Source organism: Nyctibius grandis, chromosome 29, assembly GCF_013368605.1.
Source record: "Nyctibius grandis isolate bNycGra1 chromosome 29, bNycGra1.pri, whole genome shotgun sequence".
In the NCBI taxonomy this organism is placed as follows: domain Eukaryota; kingdom Metazoa; phylum Chordata; class Aves; order Nyctibiiformes; family Nyctibiidae; genus Nyctibius; species Nyctibius grandis.
Window position 1 is genome coordinate 77937 of NC_090686.1, and position 21084 is coordinate 99020.

Below are 21084 nucleotides of genomic sequence, written 5' to 3' on the forward strand. Positions count from 1 at the left end.
GCCCGGCCGGCTGACGAGAACAGGCCACACACTCGCGTTAGAGACATTTTATTGGGGCCCCCACCCCACGCAGCTCGGGGGGGGTGTTGTTTTTTCTTTAAAAACGTTAATAACCGTAATTAAAACAGGCCCGAGGCCTGCACGCCCCCCCTGCCCGCCCCGAGAGGGGAGGCCTCCCGTGCCCCGCTCCCCCGAGGAGCCCCACAAGGTGCCCAACACTCTGTGCTGGGGCTCCCCGCACCGACTCCCAAACGCAGCTCCCTCCTGATTGTCCCGAGAGAGAGAGAGAAGCCAGGCTGGGGCTCACGGCCTCTCGCAGCCTCCTCTGCCTGGGGCAGGGTTACCACGTGTGGACGGATCAGAGCGCAACACGTACAGAACAGCTGCTCCTGTGAGGAAGCAGCCCTGAGACAACCCAGGAACTACTCTCAAGCCCCGCTTTAAGGCCAAACAGACCCGGAGACCAGAAAACACACAGGAAAACATCAGTCCCTGAGGGGAGCTGCTCCGGAGCTGGCCTGATCCACAGGAGAGTGGCAGAACCGTGTGCATGGGGCCATGGCCGCCCCGGCACCGGGCCACGGCCACCCCCGCACCTATAAAAAGCAGCCTGGGGAGCGAGTGGCCAGAGCGGGCAAACACAGCGTGGGGCGGCTGTTCACACAGAAGGGTGCGCAGGAAGGGCATCATCACCCTACCAGCTCAAGAGGCAAGTCCAGTTGGTGGTCATCACCCTCCCAGAAGGAGCTGAGCTATGGTATCCACCCAGCAGAAAGCCGCATCCTCTGCACTTGCCAGAAGGGATGTGGCAACCCACACAGAGGCCCCACCAAAACAGGCAGCCATTGAGGCTGCAAGGCATGCCTGAGCCTCCCGCTGGTAACAGAGGGCAGTGGTGAGAACAGCTGTGTGAGGTGGGACCAGGGGGATGATCTGCTCAGCCTGGTGGCAGAGCTACAGGAGGAAGTAGAAAGGTTAAGGAGCATCAGGGAGTCTGAGAAAGAGACAGGCTCGTGGAACCAAACTCTGTCCTCCCTGAGCCAGAAACAGGAACAGGACCAGAAAAAAACACAAGATCAAGGGGATCCTGTATCCTCCCCGCGCCAGGCTGAAGGCAGTAGCTTAAAGGAAAGGAGTGAATGGAGGCAAGTCCACGCTGGGGGCAGCAGGTGAACCTCCTCCTTGCCCACCTCACCTTCCCAGGTGCCTCTGTACAACAGGTACAACCACAACCAGGTTGCCTCTCCTGTGCAAGGCTGTGGCAGCTGGGGCAGATGCCAGAGCTGAGCATTGAGAGCACATCTGTGATGGCACAGCTAACTCCGAGCCAAGCAGCCAGCTCAGAGCTGCTTCACAGGTCACATACGAACTCGGGAACCTGCGACTTACCGATCAGCAACACTGCCAGGGACAGAACAGACGGCACGGAGGGGCTGCCACCGGCATCCCCCAGCCAGCCAGAAGCCCTGTCCTCATAGCTTGGTGGTAATAGGGATCCGTTACCACCTTGGGCTGCTCCTGGCTCCCACAGCCTCCCCAGCTCTGCACACCAGACCACCCATGAGGGGGGGACGAGGGGCTGTCTACTTCCAAGCAGCACAGCTGTAGCTAGGTTGGACTGTTCTCATTTTGGGTGTGCTGGGAGAGAGGCGCAGGCGGCACCCCCCTATTCCTCTAACAAAGCTTTTCCATCAGCAGCAGGAAGAGCAAGAGCTCCAGCCTACACACTAGTATAAACCCCGCATATCTGAAATAAAAAGCAGCACAGAACAGGTTAAAAACATCGTATCTGCTGGAGGCAGGAAAAGCATGAGCTGGCCAGGGAGTGCCGCAGTGCCGAGCACACACGCTTGGTGAGGGGGGCCCTTTCCATCTCCCTCAAACACAGGCCCCTCTGGGGGTGATGGCCCAGGAGGAGCTGTGCAGGCAGGCACTTTTAACACAAGCAGGCTTCAAAGCTCAGCCTTTCCCTGCCGGCCCTTGCTCCACAGGCTCCATGCAGGCACAGGTCAGCTTAGCACGTGTGCCTCCTGCAGAGCTACTCGGAAGAGCCGCTCACCCACCAGGCCGGGACTGGGAGGAGAGATGGCCACGCAGGCTGCCTGCAAACTAGCCTAATGCCCACCTTTAAAAGCCGTATGAAACAACCCTCCCGTGGCACCTGCAACCCAGGGAGAGGAGCTGCAAGAGCTACTGCATGGAGCAGCCATCGGTGGGCAGGAACTCATACACGTACATGGCCGCCGACTTGGACAGGTAGGTCATGGTGCCGAACCGACCGCTCGGCGCGCTGTCGTACAGCAGGCTGCAGATGCCTGTCGTAGGATCCTTCTCCAGCATGTGGTCATCAGCACCCAGGGCTTTCTGGATTTTGGACAGGGAAGGAGAAAGGCAGCATTAGGAATAAGGGCAGCCCCCTCGCCGGTTTCCACCCCAAGCACTTGCAGTGTGACACGTCGATGGTAAGCTGTGGGAGGAGGACACTATGTCTTTGCTGTGCCCCATGAACACAATGGTGACAAGAGGCAGGACCCTCCAGATGGCTGAACCCTGTGTAGCTGGGTGCAAGCTGTGGCCCCTGTGTGAGGCCTGGCTCCTACCTGCTCCTCATAGAAGAGGTCGTTGGCCATCTGCAAGATCTTTTCCACAGCTATGATGCCACCAATGGTGTGCACCTCCATGTCGACCAGCATGGTGAGCACTAAGATAGCCTCCACCAGCAGCTGCCTGTACTCTGGCTGGGGCACGCGGTTGAGGACCGACTCCACATGCACAGCAAACTTCATTTCCCCTGGGGTCATCTGTGAGGAGGGAGAAAGAAACTCACCTAGAGCACTGTATCACCAGCACAAGTCCTGAGCTATGCTGGGTGCTCACCCAGGGCAACCCAGCACCCAACACCAACCCACCTGCCCTGTTTCCCCTTCACATAAACCTCCTACCTCTCTGGTTGTTGAAGAGGGGAGAACAAAGCCCTCCACAGAGAGACCATGGCACTGCAGAACAAGGAGAGACCATGGTTAGCACTGTACTAAGACACACAGGTCCAGCCCAACTCACTCCCACTCGCCCTCCCGAGAAGGAGCTGTGCCCAGAGCTGCTTCAGCTGTGGCTCCAGCCCTGCCCCTGCCTGGCCAATGTATAAAGCACCTGAGCAGACCTAGCCCCCCTCTGCAAGGGTCAGCACAATATAAGGTAGGTTCTGTGTGCCTACAAGGCAGCTCCAGCTCTTCCCCAGCTTTCCAGGGCCAGCTGTAGGCCTTGTCCATGAAGCACGTATCTACACACTACCAGGGACCAGCCCAGAGTTCCCATGTGCCCCTGGCAAGGCTGGTGCCTGGGACCACAGGCTCACGTGCATGGAGAGGAGCCAGCCGGACATCCAGCTCACCTTCTGCAGGACCTTCCAGACCTTCTGGTAGAAGCCCACAGGGACACGGTTAAGGGCCCCATCCAGCCGCCGCCTCCGCTGCCACTGGCCCTGGCGGCTGTCCTTGCTGCCGTGGTCTTCTAGCATGCTTGAAAAGGAGCCCTTGCCCAGCAGCTCCGAGTGCCCAGTGGACTGGGCAGACAAAACAAGGACCACAGAGACTGCTGCAAAGTTAAATACCCCAAAAGGACGCAGCCCACTGCTGCCCAAGAGTTTGTGCTCACCCAGCCTGGTTCCCAGGGCAGAGCTGCCACCCCCCTGCCCCCAGCAAAGCCCACCCTGCAGCCCCAGCTCACTGCAGCACCCCCCAGAGCACAGCTCCTTTCTGCAGCTACTAACAGGACAGACCCCCGTGCATGCAGCCAACAAACACAGGTTACCAGAGAGGACTTCAGGTCAGCATCCCCAGACTGCAAACCGAGGGGCTGAAGGAGAAAGGGAGAGACAAAAATCAGACCGTGCCGGAGCAGGGCAGCCGTCACGGCAAGCAGGGCAGCAGCAGCACGGACCAAGCTCAGGTCACCGGGCAGTTACCCCAGGGGCTGTGGTTAGCTGGAGATTGAGGGGTAGCTTCGAAAGGCGAGCTGTGGAACATCTCACGTTAGCATCAGAGGGGAAGGACTGCGCCAGGGCACAGAGCAGCTGCGGGGCCCCCACACGCGGGTGCTGCAGCAGCAGTGGGCTCACGCCGGCTGGCACACAGGAGCAGGGCTGCTACTGCTCTGTTGGCTGCTGGCACAGGCAGGGATTTAGTCTCAGGCAGACTGAAGGGTCAGCAGCAATGTCACTGCCCCTGGACGACCCTCCTTGCCCCATATGTGGTCCCTCTGTGATGTCAGGTTTCACACTGCAGCAGGTTGGCCATAAACCTGCTGCATCAGCCTGGTCCCTGCAGGCCCTGTCTCTTTGAGGACAGGACCCCTCCTAGAGCTCATGACTCCTCCTAGATACACATCAGGCACCAGAGGAGGTCCTTGTCACTTGTAGCTGGGCAGGAGCCTCTTCTGCCAGAGAAGAAATAGCTGGGGAGGCTATAGGCAGGATCCAGCAATCACCAGTGAACTGCCCGGCACAGCCACCGCTGGTCATGGTACTGGAAACATCACGCCATCCTGCTCAGCAAGTTTTTGTGGGTATAATGGGATCTATTTGTCCACAGCAGCTATGGAGCACAGCTCCCAGCTGGTTGTAATGCCAATACACCCACAGCTTAGAGAAGCCTTCCTCCCTGCCAGTCCAAACCTGGCTGGTCCCACTCAAAGGGAAGCTTCCCTGAAGGCGGTGGGGCAGTGCCAGCCCTGGGCCCCCAACGGCATGTCAAGCCATGCCGACCTCTTCCCAGAGAGCCAGCCTCCTTTCCCCGTCCTGAACAGAGCGACCCTGAGCCTGCAGAGAGGGGAAGCCAGCTCATTGCTGCAGCAGCTTGCTCCGCGGGTTGCTTAGGAAAGCTCATTAACACATGCACGCTTGGAAGCTGCCCCGGTGTGTGGCGTGAGGGATAAAAGCTGAGGCTGCAGGAGCACCAGGGTGGCTTCACCTTATTCCCAGTCAGAGACTGCCTACGTTTATCCAATTGCTGCAAGAAAGGAAGGAAATGGAAGTTTCTGCTGCTGCAAGGGGCCCACCAGGACACCAGCCACGCCTGGGATGCTGCGTGGTCCTCCCCAGCCCTGCGCCTTCTCAAGCACCCCTGCCCTCCTCCCATACTGCACTGCCAGAGCAATTACGCCCCCCCCCCCAACAGATTTACCCCAATTCTCCCCCCATGGCAGGACTGGAGCCAAAAGTTGCTCCTGGCAGCAGCTGTAAGCTCTCTGAAGCCCAGGAGCGAGCAAGCTCCTGCTCTCCCATCAATCCTGCCTGTCCTGTAGCTGCTTGTCACCCACAAAACCCGGCAGGAAGAGCCTGCACCACCTGCCCTCACCTGTTTGATCTCACTTTTCAGCCTGACGATGCCAGCACGCTCAGGCTTAGTGGCCCCAACAGCCCCCACCTCACAGATGGAGATAGCGGTGGTGAGCGAGGAGTCGACTGATTTCGCTGGAGAGGAAGAGAGGTCTAGAGTGGGTACCACGGCTCAGCGCACAGACACCCCTCGTCGCTGCTCGGGCACTGGTACCTCTGCACACCCCTGCCCTCTATCCCAGCCAGCACCAGAGATCCACAAGCACAGCACAGAACTGCTTCAATTCAGGCCTGATTGGGCCAAGTACTGAATTAAGCAAAGCCTCAACGGCCACAGGACTCGGGCTCGATCCCCAGAAACTGGCTCAGCGCAACCCTGCTGAAGAGCACGGCTTCTCACTGGACCACTGCAGTACAAAAGCAGCTGTGCTGAACATGCAGGAGAACAGGGACGTCCCCCACGGGAGGGAACACCTGGAGCTGGCCACGCTCTGCACTGGGACCCAGCTTTGCCCAAAGATGCTCTCGCAACCCTGCTGAGAGACTCACCGCTCTTTTCCACCCCAAACTCCTTGCCAGAGAGGATGTGGTAGAGGAGGTTCTTCATGTCCGACGGGCTGAGATTCATCAGGTTCTCAGTGGCTTCTCTAGCTGGAGAGAACAGAGTTGGGATGTCGAACCCTACTTCACAGCCCTCCTGGGACGTTTCTACCCTACACCCCATTCTGTTAGCAGGGGAAGCACTGGTACAGGAGCTCATCCTCCAAGGACGTACACTAACTCCAGGTGTTGCCGACAACAGGGACTCTTCCCCATGCCAGCCTGAAGACGCGCCTGAAGAGAGACTGCAGCGAATTCACCCGCCCACGCTGCCTGAAAACAGTCCCAGCTACAGACCCTGGCACTTTCATGCAGGGTCTTGTCCTGGCGCTGAGCTGCCCATTTTTAACAGCACTTCTCCTTCCTGGCTGACAGGGTGCCAAGCGCTGTAGCACCCACCCCAGCCGGGGTGCCATCCGCGCTGCACGTACCTGAGCAGCGCAGGAAGTGCGCCAGCTCCGTTGCCATCACCTGGATGATGAGCCCAATGCGGATGCGGAACATCTCAGCAAAGAGTGCAGGCTGTGTGCGGATGTACATGGCCAAGTACACCATGATCTCCTGGAGGGGAAGAGGCAGATCACCCCACTGCTGCTCGCCAGGGCAGACACCCAGCTGTGGGGTCCCCCACCGCCCCGGCCCCTCACCTGGGTGAGGATGGACACACTGAGGTTCTTCTCGCTGGCTTCATCAATGAGGCGAACAAGCTTCTCGTAGGGGATCGGGCTGGGGAGGGAACAAACAGCAGAGCAGGTGAGAGGCAGCAGAGCGAGCCCTGCATCCCTCCTGGTCAGTACAGCCTAGAGAAGAGAGATACCGGCTGCGGACAGCCACCCAGAGCCACTCCTGCCCGCGGACTCCAGAGCAGTCCCAGTCCCAGCCCAGCACATGTGGGGAGGGAGAGGTGCCACACTCACGCGGAGATCGTCTTCTCGCGTGGCTCTGGGGGCAGTCCCACTGTCAAGTGCTTCTGGTGAGACAGGAGGTCAGTGCAGGCCTGTGGACAGAAAGGGTCACCCCAGGCATCACCAACAGCTCAGGGCTTGGGGCCTCAGCACAAGGCAGAGGGAGAGAGAGCTGATGCAGCCACGGTTCGCCTGCCCACTCTGCTGCCTCCTCCCCGACAGACCTCAGCCTGCTGGAGGCCGGCTGCACGGTTGTTACCTCATCCAGAGCTTCCACCTTCTTCTTGAGGATGCCAGAGATGTAGCGGATCAGAGCCCACTGGCGCGTGTCCCCCACCCGCACGTACAGCTCAGTGAGGAGCTCCTTGACGGTGGGGCCAGGCTCGCTGTCAAGCCCCGTGTGCCACTCAGGCCCCCTGCAGTGAAGGGGATGCTGGGTTATAGCCAGCAATCTGCCCTGCAGCAGCTCCCTGGCGGCCCCCAGGCTCTGCAGGTTGGGTCACATGCATGGCTGTGCCAGCTCGCTCTCTGCTCAGCCAGCCAGCAGGACTTGGAGCTCATCGTACTTGAGGATGTGGAGCATGTAGAGGATGTCCGCTTGTTCCTGCAGCGTGGGGCAGATGCGCAGCTGGTCCACCAGTGCCTTGCAGTCCACGTTGCCATCGTCATCACGGGGCAGGTTCATCTCTGCATAGAGTGCGTGGCTCTGGGGGAAGGGAAACCCACGCTCCTGGTCAGCACTGCCAGTACCCCGCACCAAGTGCTATCTGGTCATGGAGCCAAGGCCATTCACCCATGGATATTCCCCCTCACCAAACACCAAGCCTTCCCCATGCAGCCCTGCAAGGACCCTCTGGCTCCAGCTGAAAGGATGGCACTGCTCAGCCAGTCCGGGAGGAACAGAGCTCACCTTCCCTTCCATGTCGTGCTGGTGGGGTGAACTCAGCAGCTTGACTGACTGCTGGGACGCCTGGAAGATCTTGCTGGGGACGTACATCCCAACATCTAAAAGAAAGCCAAGGTTGGCTCAACCTCAACGCCAAGCACCACTGCTGTGCCCCAAACCACCTCACATCTGACACTCTGCTCCCCCATCGGCCCCTGCAGAGAAGTCAGCTGTGGGTGAGGCAGCCCCTGCCCACCCAGTTAGAGGAACACCCTGGGGAGCTGCCACCCCTTATCATTCAGCAGTTTCCATGAGGACTGCACAGGCACCAACTGCAAGATACTCCATGGCCAGGACTAACATGATGGACACAATGTGCCTTTGCCCAGGCAAAGGCTGGGTTGCTCTGCAGCCCGTGGCACATTCCTCTGGTGCCCCCAGCATCACACAGCCGGGAAAGCTCCCAAAACACCTCATCCTCACCCCTGGGCTTCAGCAAAGGTGCTGAGGCTGCTGGATTTACTCACTCTGGACATGAAGGTCCTTGGCCTTGGACGCCAGGGACATGAGGTCGCGGGTGGTGTGGACAGCAGCCCGGAAGCGGCTCAGCCCTCCCCGCTGGGCGGTAGGAGGGAGGTTTGACTGGGGAACCGTGCGCTGCAGCAGGTGGTCCAAGTACTGAGCAACCTCGTCGTACGTGTCCGCTGGAAGGGGAGGCAGAGGAGGGGGGGTTCAGTTCACCAGGGCCCCCCCAGACCCCGGAGAGCTCCCCAGTTGTGCCTTGGCAAGGGCAAAGCTTTGCTGGCTGCACAAAGCGAGAGCGTGGGGCTAGTGCTGGCAGCGAGATGGACAGATGGACAGTGCCAGCAGCCGGGGGCTCACAAAGCACGGCAGCCGCAGCACCCCTGCTCCTGCACTACCCCGCTGCCAGCTGGGGCCAAACGGGCTCCCTCCAAGTCCCACCTGGATGAAGGAAGTGATGGGGCTGCAGTACATGTCTGGTCCAAGCCTGCACAAGGACAGCGGGGTCTGCTCAAACCCCACAGTGAAACCCTCGTGCTCTGTCCCTCTGGGGAAGAAGGGCAGGCACAGCCAGGGGCAGCCTGGCCAAGCAGAGACCACTTAGGAGCACCCCAGCACAACAAGGGCCTCATGTAAGCAGGACTCCAGCTCGGGAGCAAGGCAGGGTGGGTTTTTCAACAGTTCTTTCTAACTAGAAATTACCAGTTTCCTCTAATTAGGAGTTGGAGGAGTTACAGCTCCTGCCTTGCTCTCTGCCCAGCCTCCAGCGGCTCCCATTGCTCCCAACACATCAGGAGCTCCAGAGCCACCACTCGCTAACTGAGCACCCTCCTCCATGCTGCAGAGGCCACGTCTGTGCTCAGCCGGGAGGTAACAGCGCTGCCCAGCAGCGAGGGGTGCCCCGGGGAGTAGATGCCCCATGCCAAGACAATGCAATACAACACAGAGCTGTCGAGGCACTTCCAGCCAGTGGGCCAGGGCAAAGCCTTGCTGCTCTCCAGCTGGCAGACAAGCCCCATGATGTGTCTGCCCCAGGAGTGACCTGCAGACTGCATCTGAGGCCAATAGCATGGCATCCCCCTTCCACACCTGGCTGGAACGCCTCATGCCAGCGCCTGAAGGCTCAGTGGGAGTCCCCCAGACATCAGGCCTGAGAACATCATGGTGCCTGGCTGCAGCATCTGACCCCAGGAAAAACTTAAAATTGGGCATCTTCTAGCTGCTGTGGAGAGGCCAGGCACACCCCGTCTCCCATTGGGGCTGGGGGGAAGCAGACACCTTGGAGAAGCCTGGGTGCAGCCTGCAAGGAGACCGCAGGTGAAGCGAGAGGAGGGCAAGAGAAGTAAGTATTCAGAGTCACAGCAGTGCGTTGGCTACAGCAGCAGCAGAGGCAGAGCAGACTGATGGGAAGACTGGGAAGATGACCAACACTAGGTCACACAGCCGGGAGGACGTACCCAGGCCTGCTTGCAAGGGGAGCAGCAAAACTTGCACCCCACAATGGTCTCAGGACAAGGTGGGTCCATCACGCTGTGACGGGCCAAGGCCCTCTCAGGCACCCTATCCACAGCAGCAAGGCCTCAATTTGGCACCCGCTGGAGGAGCTCTGCCCATGGAGGGTCAAAGGCTTCAGGAAAACAATAAGAGATTTCTTGGGGACATGGTGGCTCTTCCCCACCATCTTGGGCACTGTACCATCACTTTCTGCACCATCACTTGTCCACCAAAGATCCTCAGCCAAACCTCCCGAGCGGATGCAGTTTGACGAGCCTTTGTCTCTTCCCCACGCAACAGCCTTTGAAGGTTGGAGCGGCTCATTCCAGAGTGTCCTCCGTGCTCTTTACGGCCACATCCACCAGCCTCAGCCTCGTCTGGTTGGGAAGCCCCTCTGGTGAGGGGGCTACAACAGCTGCATCAATTCACCCCACTGGTGTCACCACAGGCGTCACCCAGACAAAGTTAATTGATGGAGAGTCAGATGGGAACAGAAACATGGTGAAAACCCAAGTGTATTAAGAACACAGTGGCGGACACTGGCAGAGAGGTTGGGTGTTATAGGTTTATGGGTGAGTTTGGCGTTTGCCACGCCACAGCAGTGACTGGCCTGTTCCCCCTTACCATCCTCTGCTATCTGCAAGCCATGCAGCCACTCCTCCGTGTCTAGCTCCTCAAAGCTGTCAGTGCTGAGCTCGTAACTCTTGGCAAAGACCTTACCCTCTGGCCCAGGGTCCATAAAGCTGAGGTGCGTTCGGCACGACGTTGTCAGGAACTCCGACAACTTACCCGTCTGGATCCTGGGTGAGAGGAGGGGAGGTCACACAGAGAGGAACGGGGAGGCAAGATCCTTGGCTTTGCCTCCTGGAGCCAGGGCCGGCCCTTCAGCAGGGAGAGGCGCTTGTGCCCAGGAGCATACACGTGCCCCAGTGCCTGCTTTAGCTGTCTGCAACTTCTCCAGCCACAGGTGGGCATGGAAGGGCTGCCCAAAAGCTATTAGAGGGATCCTGCGGCCAGGAGTTTAAACAGCATGAAGACATATGCCTCTCTTGCATCTCCTCTGTTGGGATTGTAGCCCCAGGGTGCACTTACAGCCTAGCACATCCCAACGTACCCTTCACAGCTTGTTCCCCAACAGCTGGTGCTCAGGCCCAGCAAGTACCCTCCTAACCAGGCTCTCGGAGGCCACCAGCCCTCTTCCCCTCCTGCATCCCAGGAAGCCGTGCTCACCTTGCACCACCGAAATACCCGTCCTGCAGCTTCCGCAGCGTTGCCAGCACCGTGGGGTGCACACTGCTGCCAGTTTCATCTGTTGGGGGCAGAGACACAGGCAGTCAGGCTCTCCCGCTCAAACAGGCTCCCAGAAGGTAATACAGGGCCAGGTGGGCATTCAGGCACACAAAGCGCCATGGCATCAGCCAGACCCTTGCTTTGGGGTGCACAGCCAGGCCGTGGCACCAAAAGCACCACCCAAAAATGGAAATTCAGGACTGTCCAGGCTGGATTCCAGCAAATCCAGGCAAAGACACGCTTCAGGCTCCTGGGATTTCACCCTGGGCTGAAGCTGACAGTACCAGGCAGCAGCACCCAAAGAGCCCCCTGCTCTGTCCCTGGCTTTCACACAAGGCAGCGGAGGGGATGCTGCTGTCAGGGGCAGAAGATACCACAGCAAAGGGCATGCTCAAAACACTAAGGGGATTTCAAGTACACAAGGAGAGCCAAAAAGGCCTGAAAGCAGAACAGAGTCCCTTCCCTGCACCAGGCTCATGGGGAAGCTGTGAGCTGCTCCAGAGAAGCCAGTTTTGCTCTGCACCATTGCACAGCTCTCTGCTCCTTCTGGTTTGCTGTTTTCCCCTCCCTGTTGTCTAGGAAAGCCTTTAGCAGGTAAAGAGTCAAGATGCAGGAAGAGCCCCAAGAACACTTTTACAGGGGGATGATTCTTTTGATCTTGCTCCCAAAAGGCCTCCCAACAAGCCTAGCTGCCCAGAGACTGAGCACCTCCATGCCAGCAAACATCTCTTGAGCTGCAGGCACTAGTGCTTGGCAGGCAGTGCCGGGAGCTGCCAGGACAGCTGCCAACTCAGCGTGGCTCCTTTGAGCAGTAAGCTCTTTACAGGACATTACTGGCTGTTCCAGCCCCACCGTGTCCCCAATACCGAGACAGTCCCCCATCTGCCCACCCCTCTCCTCCCACAGAGGCTGCTTCCCAGGGCTGCTCTACTCAAACGCCTTGCAAGGCCGGAGGATCTATACCGAGCATGGTGTGGGAGATGGGGAAGGTGATGGTTGGCCGCCCAGTCATCCTCCAGCGGCTGCAGAGGTATGAGAGGTCTGTCCTCAGCATCTCCACAATCATCTTGTTGTCGAGAGCCAGGTAGAAGTGCTGCTGGTCTATGAACTGCAAGGACAGCAGGAGAAGTGAGCGGCCCTTCCCACAGCCACCAGGTCCCTTTGGTGCCACTCATGTTTTCCCACAGGCGCTCGGCCAGGCCAGCCACACAGTGCACCCAGGGGAGATGCTCCTTTGCACCAACAGCTCACCCCACCTTAGCTGGTACGTGCCAGTACAGCCTAGCAAGGAACCCTCAACCTCCAGGGCAGCTACTGGCCACCAAAAACTATCAGGAGATAACACTACACCTCAGCAGCAGCATCACCCAGGCCCCACACAGCTGGTTTGTGCTGTGCCTATCCCAAGCAAATACGCACTTCCCACAGCGCCACGCTTGCAACCCTGCTTGTCCCCTGTCCTGCCATCAGCCTCCTCCTGGTGTCCTTGTCAGGGCGAGCAAAGAGATTTTCACCCAACACTGACCATAAGGCAGCTGAAACCACCCCCTCCCAGCACACACACAGCCAGTACCACCAACTCTGCTGCTTCACGCCACAGAGCCGGGGCTGCTCTGCCCTCCCAGGCTGTTCAGAGGGTGCTGGGCCATCCCTGAGAACCACTCAAGTGCTCAGCCAGTGGAGAAACCTCCTGCCCAGTTCCAGATCGCATGACAGCTGCGAAGGAGCCCATGCAACGCGACCCACCTCCGGGGTAAAGGTAAAGATATTCTTCCTGATTTTGTAGAGTTTGGAGGTCCCAAGGACGCCCATGTGCCGGTAGGGCCGTCCCGTCAGGCACATCTGCTTGTTGCGGCCTAGGAGGGCGGGAGGAGGAGGAGGTTTTAGTGCAAGCTCCTCACGAAAGGGGACGATGCAACAGCAGAGACAGGCCCCTGTGCTACCAGCCAGCACGAAAAGGCTGGTTTGTGGTTGGGGTACCCCAGGACCCTGTGTCAAGTTGGCACAGCTCTACGGGACAGTGATACTCTGTCCCCCAGCCCTGCCCAGGGGGCTAGGGATACCCAGGCCCTCCCCAGGGACTCCTGTTGAAACAGGGACACACAGCCCATCTCGACCTCCGCAACATGCCACACATCCAGGTCCTTGGGGATGACAGAAGCTGGGGCAGGGCCAGGGGCTTCCCCCTGCAGAGGGCTGGCTTCCCAAAGCTGACAGCACTATCAGCACTCCCATTGCTCCTGGATTACTAACAAAGCCCAGGATGGTGCAGCGACAACATCGCCCCTTGGTCATGTCAGCCCTGGCAGCTGCTGGGCTGCTCCCCTGCCCCCTTTGCCCATGTCACACTTGGCCTTTTGGGGGCTTAAATTAGCCAGCGCGTGCAGCCTACGGCGGATCAGGTTTCTCCTTTGGCCCAGGCTGGGTCTCCAGCTCCTGCACAACAAGCCCCACGCCCAGGGGATTGCAGCATCAGGGAATGAGCATGCAGAGCTCTGGAGCACACCCTCCCCTCACACTCAGCCCCACCAACCCTCCAACAACAGCCATCCCACCTGAGCTACAGGCTCTGTAAGCCAGTGACTGCTAGGGAACCCTTCTCTGGGGTCTGGCTTGCCTCCCTCATTGAGATCTGCATACAAGAACAAAAGCTGGCTCCTGCCCACACCAGGTCCGTCCTATATGGATCAGAGCCTCTGCCTGTCCCTAGGGAGACTGTGAAACTGCAATGCCAAAGCTTTATTCCTTCCGGAATCACCCGGAACAGCACTGCCTGTCACCCCAGTCCCCCTTGGGCAGGAGTAGCTTTACCAGACCCAGGAACGGGTGGCAGAGCCCTTATCAGCCAGGCAGAGAGCAGCAGGGCAGGACATCAGCATCTATGAGCAGGAGTGCCAGCGGATGGGACACTTCCTTCTGCACCCCCTTTGCTGCAGGAGCATGGTGCACAGCTCACCTAGCCGGGCATAGATGTGGCTGAGGATGCGAGCAGGCTGCACTCTGATGGGGTAGACATCTGCCACAGTCTCCACGTCGATGCCCTCCTTCCTCAGGACAGCCTTGATCCCCTCTGTCTCTGCCAGGATGCACACTGTGGAGGGAAGACAGGCTCAGTGTGGCAGGGGCACAAGGGTGTGACAGCACTACCCCTGGCCTTTGTGGACACATACAAGGTGCCACGTCACGTCCAGGCAGCTGTCTGGAGTCCCTCTGGGAACGAGTTCCCACTGCAGAGGTCTGCCTTGCTCCTCCTAACACTCTCTACACCCTGCCTCCCCCGCTGAGTGGCAGGACAGGACAGTTTTCAAACTCTCTGCAGAGGAGGCTGTAGCAGGTGATATTTCTCTGGGGCAACACAGGGTAGAGTTGAAGGACTTGCACCCCACCTTATACCCACCTTGCCAGGGCTGAGATCTGGCTGCGCTGGCAGCCACTCAGCAAGCAGAGCCACCCCCATGAATTCCACACAGGCAGAGTCCCGAGGCCTGCCAGGTACAGGAGTTTGGGACCAGTCCCTTTCCCTCACCTTGGACCACCACATCGGGCTTGGGGACAGTTGCAAACCGGCGGTTGAGGGGATCTATTTCACCAGGAGCTAGAAACCCCTGAGGAAAAAGAGGTATGAGGAGATGAACATTTCATGGGCAGGGTAGAACGGGTGATGCCTACAGACAACCCACCTTTAAGGGGTCCTGGGGGATGGAAGTGACAACTTGCCCATGCTAAGTGGCTCAGGGTGGCAGCATTTGCCCTTTCAGACCTCAGAGCCTGGCCCCACAGCCCTCCCCACCTCCAGGGGTGACCGTACCTCGGCCATCAGGCAGCCCAGGATGTAGAGGGACTGCCCCCACATGAGCGGCAGCTTGCCCATGGGTATCCTGTCCACAGTGTGGGGGTTCCTGTACTCCTCATCCACCTGGAAGACAAGCCGGGAAATCAGGGAGGGATCCACAGGATGCTGAAGAAAGCATCATCACTGCATTCTGAAGTCCAGCAAAAAACTTACCGACTGTCAGCAAAGCGCCCTCGTGTATGGGGGCAAGAAATGCTTTGGGGGAAAAGAGCAGTTTATCCAACACGGTTTTGTAACAGCTCGAAGCTACACTTATTTTACATGGGGTTTCCGTGCACTATATGTGCTGCTTTACTAACGATTTGGGTTAATAAGCAGTAAAAACTTAATTATCTGGTAATGAGACATTCCTGCTCCCACCGTAGCTCAGGACTGCTCACCTTCTCCGGCGGGACGCTGTACAGCTCTGGCATCAGGCACACTCCGTTCTTCCCCTTGATGAGAATCCCCTCAAGGGCTTCCCGGTACTCCTGCACCTGAGAAGAGAGGAGAGGGGAACTGCCCCGGGTCATGGCTCCCTGCATCCTTCCCCCGCATGTCTCCCTTGCCAGGGACTTCTTTCCACTGGCCCAGCAGGTCCTGCCTCCCTTACCTGCTCCATGTTTCCGCTGAAAATCCCATCAATCATCAAGTACGCCCAGAAGAGAGGCCACTCACACTCGATGTTCTCAAACAGCTTCAGCTCAGCAGGTTCATAGTAGGAGCGGTTGGGGTCCTACAAGGAGGGCGTGACAGCAAGGCAGGTGGGTGGCAGGATCCCCTCAAACTGACAGGGCTCCTACTCCCAAGACACCAGCCTCAAATGCCCTCCCAGTCCTCCTCTGCAGATGATGGCTGAGACAGAGCCAAAAACAGCTTCACCTCCAGGCTGTGTCCTCTCCACCAGCCATCCCCTCCCAAGTCCCCTGCCAAAGGGACTCACCCTTCCTGCACAAAGGGGGCCTACCCAGTCCCCAGAATAGCACCCCAGAGCCTTGTACAACAGCACAACATCCCCTTTGCTGCACTGGGGACACCTCTGTCCCCTTCGCCTTGTCAGCTCTGCCCCAGCCCCTCAGCACCTGCCTCCTCCAGCACCACCAGGCTGTCCCAGCCAGGTGAGAGGGCTTGGGTGGGTCACGCAGGGCCAGAGAGCAGGGTCCCTCCTGCCATTTGGTGTGGCTACGAGCCTGACACAAGGGAAATGGTCAGGATGGAGAGCTACCTTCACCGAATCCTCCCACCCCGGGTGCACGGGGTGTAGTGCCCCAAGGGACCTGTGCTTGACCCTCCCTGCTGTTTGCTACAGAGAAGGGAGAGAGCTGGCTTTAGCAGACTGTCAGGCAGAGGGGACAGCAGGGACAGGGGAAGCAGACGTTGTCTATAGTTCCTGCACCGGCCACAAGCTCCCAATGCCCATCTGACCCCAGCCAAAGCTCGTGAGCGCTGGGAGGGTCAGACTGTAGATGCTGCTGCTCTTCTCTGGCTCTGGAGAGACACAGCCACCCCGGCTGCCTTTTATGGTCAGGTCTGAAGAGGTGCAGCAGAGGAGAAGCATTTAGAGGCACTCATGCCCGAAGGAGCCCCACTAGGTTACGCGCCCTACAGCCGGTGATGATTTAAGAGCTTTCAAGTACCTTTTCCTGGTTCTGTGGTTATCAAATGCAACTGTTGCTTCTAAAATTTTCCCATTTTCCCTCCTCAAAGCAGCAGAAGAAAGTCTCCGCTTGCTGTGCTGAGAGCCAAGCGTGGCGTACACAAGCTGCCTGCTGTCCTGGGAGAGGCAGGAGCAGCTTTGTGACCTCCAGTGCTGCCGCAGAGCCAAGGCCGTCAGGGAGGAGCACTGCACAGTCGCCTCCGCAGGCCCCCAGCCCTCGCTCAGGGCTTGTGCAGCCCCAGGAGAGACAGGGAAAGAGCCCACCTTGGCTGGGTTCCCACACACGGCAGTGGCCCTCTCTTCTCCCAGCCTAAGAGGTACATAACACCAGCAGGTCCCAAGATGCAGGCAGAGCCAGCCTCTGCCCATCTGCTACGGGCGTGGGTGGGAGATGCCACCTCTGCAACGGGCTCTGCCATTTTGGGAAGCCTTGTCCAGACCCACGACACTACCTGGGGCTACTCAGGGCTCTCATCTTCCCAGTGCTCCCCACCACAGCCTTTGCGCTGCACCTGGGTGGGCTGCAAATGCAACCTAGGGCAGCTGCTGCTTGGCACTCAAGGTCTGGCAGGTGGCAGGGCTGGGGACACTTACCTCTTTGGGGGTCCTGTATCCATCCCGGAGGAAGCGGCAGCAGCCATAGCGCCCCTGGAAGGGAGGGAAAGGGGCTGAGCAGGAGGCACAGCATGAGATACCTTGTACCTTCAGTGAACAAGCACGGGGGGGTCTCCTCCAGCCAAATAGCCCCTCACTTGCTCACCTAGTGCTCAGGCACCAGGATCACAGCCTAGGAACACAGTACACAGGACTGTTTCTTTGCACACTGCTGCCTCAGGTCATAGAGACTGGGAGAGGACATGCCCCAGCACCCCCTCCCCAAGCCCGTTTTTGGGGAGAAAAGGGCTACAATAGTTTGGACTGCAGCTGTCTCCCAGGAATCACAGAATCAATGAGGCTGGAAGAGCCCTCTGGGATCATCGAGTCCAACCATGGCCCTGACACCACCATGGCAACTAGACCAGGGCACTAACTGCCATGTCCAGTCTTTTCTTAAACCCCTCCAGAGATGGTGACTCCACCACCTCCCTGGGCAGCCCCTTCCAATGGCTAATGACCCTTTCTGAGAAGAAAGGAAGGGTAAGACAAGGGCAGAGCTGCTCACCTGTAACTTCGTGATGATCTCTTGCTTGGTGATTTCCACCAGCTCACTGTCCTCCACAGCGAATGCTGGGTAGGAGATGACAGAGAGCACGCTGGCGTCCACCTCCTTGGACGTGGAGGCCCTGGGCAGCATTGAGTGGAGGATGGACTGGGCGAAGGGGAAGGAGGGGTGGTTAGGTTGCCAGGCCAGGCATTGTTTACACCACAACCCCAGCAGATCCCAGTTCACTCTGCGATGGCATAAAGCCCACGCAGGCCTCACCTGGCAGTGCTGCACCTCATCCGACAGCACCCGGATCACCGACTGCGGGCCTCCCTTTGCTCCAAAGAGATCCAGCTCATCCAGTGCCTCCAGGGCAGCCTGCAACCAGGGCGAGACCCAAAGCAGCAAGTCCTCCACCACGCTGCTCATCTCTAAGAGCTCTCACCCCGTGCCAGCCCCTCTGTGTAACGCACTGCCCAAATTTAAACAAACTCAAACCCTGCTGTGGCTGCAGAGCACCCCGGTCAGAATGTGACCACATCTCCAAAGTCACTGGTAGCCAGACATCAACAGGGCCCTGGACGTTTCTCCCACACACCCCAATTAATTTCTCACTCCCAGTTCGGGCAAAACTCAGGCAAGAAGGGCACAGTTTTATCCCAGCACACAAGGAGAAAGGTATTTCTCCCCAGGATCCTACCACTGCATGCGGCATTGAGCCTCAATATTCAACATGCTCAGCCTTCCCTGTAAAAAAGCGCCACAGGGCCACCAGTGCTCCCCGACACCCGCCCAGCACCTTTCCCCGGCTCACCTTGGCCATGCCAACGGAGCTGGCATTCAACTCGGTGATGCCCTGGTTTGTCTTGTCCCCTCGCTCCCATATCCCGAAGTCCTGCGCAGAGGCAGTAGCACGTTGGAGCAGGCACTTGTTCACAGCACACCCAGAACGCCATCGAATCCCACCCATCGGTGGTGCTCCCAGCCCATGCTGTGGGACTCTGCCCACTGGGGCTCAGGAGGGACCCACAGCTGCCCCTAGACACCAGCCCACCACCTGCACCCCCGGGGCACACTCCCCTTCCCCAGCATGGGCTACCCACCGCAGTTTTGTAGGCTGCTTCAATGTAGAACACGAGGTTCTGGATAAAGTTGACTTCATCCAGGCTGTGAATTATGTGGAGGCCTGAAGCAGGGGGAGGAATTCACATCAGTCACTCCAAGGCCACAGGCATCCCTAGGAAGGGGCTGCAGTAACCCAGGCCGGACCCTTCCTCCTCACTGCACGCCTGCCCCATGGCAGCCACGTCCTTGCTGGCTCCCATCCCCATCCCCACCCCCACCCCACCACGGCAGCTCTGGGGCTTCAGGCAAACAGGGGCTCTCAGAAGGACGGGCATCGAGGGGCCCAAATCCACCTCGGGTGCTGTGAGCACAAGAAAACAGTGAAGTCGGGGAGGCCACCACAGCAGCCTGGCACCCAGGAAGCTGCACCCAAACTGAGAAGGTGGAGAGCCCTGGAGATCAGCATGCTCAAAGCTGAAACGGCATCCCTCAACAGCGTCACCTGAGGCCGTCATTTGCGCCAGCACGAGCAGGTAGAGGGAGGTGGCATCCATCTGTAGATGACCCCACTCGTGGTCCCCCACCACAGTGGCACAGGTGTGGGTGTTGTACTTGGCATGCAGGCTGTCCCTGGTGCTCTGGCTGTACTTGAACGCCTCCACCTTGTCCACCTTGAGAAGGACAAGGAGATGCAGGGGTTCATAAAACGCTGTCTCCAGAGAGGTCTGGCAGCCTCAGAGCCAAGGGTTGCCCCATGCTCTCAGTCCAGCATGGGGAGCCACGCCTGGTAGGGCAGAAATTCTACAGCCCCCAGGCTGAGCCCCTCCATGCACCAAGGCAGTGAGTGCAGGCTCATGGGCCACCCTAGTGCATGGCTGCGGCCGTGGAGGGCCCACAGCCACACCTGCACCATGGGGAGAGAAAAGGGTCACCCCAAAAGCCTTCAGGAAGAAGAGTTGCAGAGTCCCAGCGCCAGCCAGACCACAAGACAGGGAGCAGCTGGCAAAGGCTCCACTGGCCACCAGCCCACAGCACTGGGACTTCCATCACACCAGGGAGAGAAGCCAAGTCAGAGCTTATTTCAAGACTTGCTGGAAGGAGGCCTTCCACCCTGCTCATCAGGGAATGCAGGGGAGAGCCTGCACAGCTGGGCCTGACAGTCTTTGTGGTAGAGCTGGGCTTTGAGGAAACCACTCCACTCTGGAGCTCCCCAGCCCCTACCTGTCTCATCATGCACTGGAGCAGCCCCCGCATCAGCTTCACCACACTCTGCATGAACAAGGAAAACAGCCTCGTTAATCCCCATGCAGCCAGGAGAAGCCCTGACTCAGGACCAGCTGGCTGCTGACCTTTGCGGGGCTCCAGCGTCCGTAACCGGAGCCCCTGCTCACATTTCCGTGGCCCCTGCTCCTTAGGCGATAGCAGAGGCAGGCAAGATTTCTTGGCCTGCCGGCAAGGCCAAGCTGCTGTGCCGTGCAGGGGAAGGGAGGGCACGGCCGCAGGACGCCGCTCCCCAGCCCCTGGGAGAGGGGCTGTGTCCCCAGATCACCCCAGAGCCAGAGGGCTGGACGCCGCAGCTGGGCTCCAGCGCGCTCTGGGAAGAGCTGGCTCTGACACCCCTTCCTATTGCCCCCCGTGCCTGGGGACAGCCCTGTCCCCGTCCTCAGGGCACAGCCTTCCGCGGCCTTTCGGCCCCACAGTTGAGCCGTGCCAAAAGCAAACCAGCGGGAGGTGACGGCCGGCTCCCCAGCGCCACCGGCCAGGCTGGCACGGCCGGCGCGGGCCCTCCCTCCACCGGCTCCCTCCTACCTGCTCCAGCTCGTAGGCCTTGGCCTTGTCCTCGTCGCGGTCGGCGTTCTTGCGGTAGGCCAGGCCCAGCCCCCACACGGCCAGGATGCTGTAGACGTTGTCCCGCACCCAGGCATCCCGGTGGTCGGCGCTGGCGGGGAGCAGGCCGGTCACCGCGTCCTGCGGAGGGGGGACACACCGGGGGGCCGCGGCCCCTTCCCGGTTAACTCCCCGGCCCGGCCTGCAGGCTCGGCGGCGGCTCCCCAGGCCCAGGGGCCGCCGGGGCCCGCGGCGAGGCCGATCCCGCCCCCCGCCCCGGGCAGGCCCCGCACCTGGTGCCGGAGGATGGTCTGCTGCACCAGGCGCGCGTAGCCGTCCAGCCGCACGCCCGAGTTGCTCCGGCTGCGCATGGCGGCGGCGGCGGGACCGGGCGAGCGCGGCGGGACGGGGCGGCGGCGGGAGCGGGCGGCGCCGGCGGGCACCGGCGCTGAGGGGACGGGACAGGACGGCCCGCCCCGCCCGGGTCCTGGCAGCGCCCCCGCCCGGGTCCTGGCAGCGCCCCCGCC

At 59.6% G+C, this 21084-nt stretch overlaps 2 protein-coding genes across 2 annotated transcripts in view; both read right to left on the minus strand.

Moving 5' to 3' along the window:
* Positions 1-19605, minus strand: part of RPS4X (ribosomal protein S4 X-linked) — a 50167-nt gene extending 30562 nt beyond the window's left edge. Inside the window, exon 1 of the mRNA XM_068419785.1 lies at positions 19601-19605. Coding sequence (XP_068275886.1) covers positions 19601-19603 — 3 coding nt within the window. The 5' untranslated portion in view covers positions 19604-19605. The remainder of the gene's footprint in view (positions 1-19600) is intronic.
* On the minus strand, positions 33-20982 carry PHKA1 (phosphorylase kinase regulatory subunit alpha 1). The gene is made up of 33 exons (XM_068419781.1): positions 20851-20982; positions 20540-20698; positions 19952-19999; positions 19233-19401; positions 18769-18851; positions 18480-18560; positions 17945-18043; positions 17684-17830; positions 17116-17169; positions 15478-15600; positions 15266-15361; positions 14841-14948; positions 14559-14637; positions 13989-14123; positions 12779-12888; positions 11996-12140; positions 10973-11051; positions 10463-10542; positions 8254-8430; positions 7751-7845; positions 7407-7546; positions 7100-7256; positions 6853-6932; positions 6583-6661; positions 6367-6496; positions 5885-5986; positions 5355-5470; positions 4968-5006; positions 3811-3855; positions 3392-3562; positions 2943-2996; positions 2601-2801; positions 33-2364 (listed from the first exon to the last, which is right to left on the minus strand). Exons 1-33 carry the CDS (start codon positions 20926-20928, stop codon positions 2191-2193), a joined length of 3633 nt encoding a protein of 1210 aa, XP_068275882.1. The 5' UTR covers positions 20929-20982; the 3' UTR covers positions 33-2190.
* Positions 20983-21084: the final 102 nt, after the last annotated feature.

Coding starts and splice junctions, on each gene's coding strand:
- PHKA1 (XM_068419781.1), bottom strand. CDS start 20,928: ATGCGCAGCCGGAGCAACTCGGGCGTGCGGCTGGACGGCTACGCGCGC. Junction 12,141..12,778: donor TCTTTACCTTTACCCCGGAG/GTGGGTCGCGTT, acceptor CTGTCCTTGCAG/TTCATAGACCAGCAGCACTT. Junction 7,257..7,406: donor TACATGCTCCACATCCTCAA/GTACGATGAGCT, acceptor CCTTCACTGCAG/GGGGCCTGAGTGGCACACGG.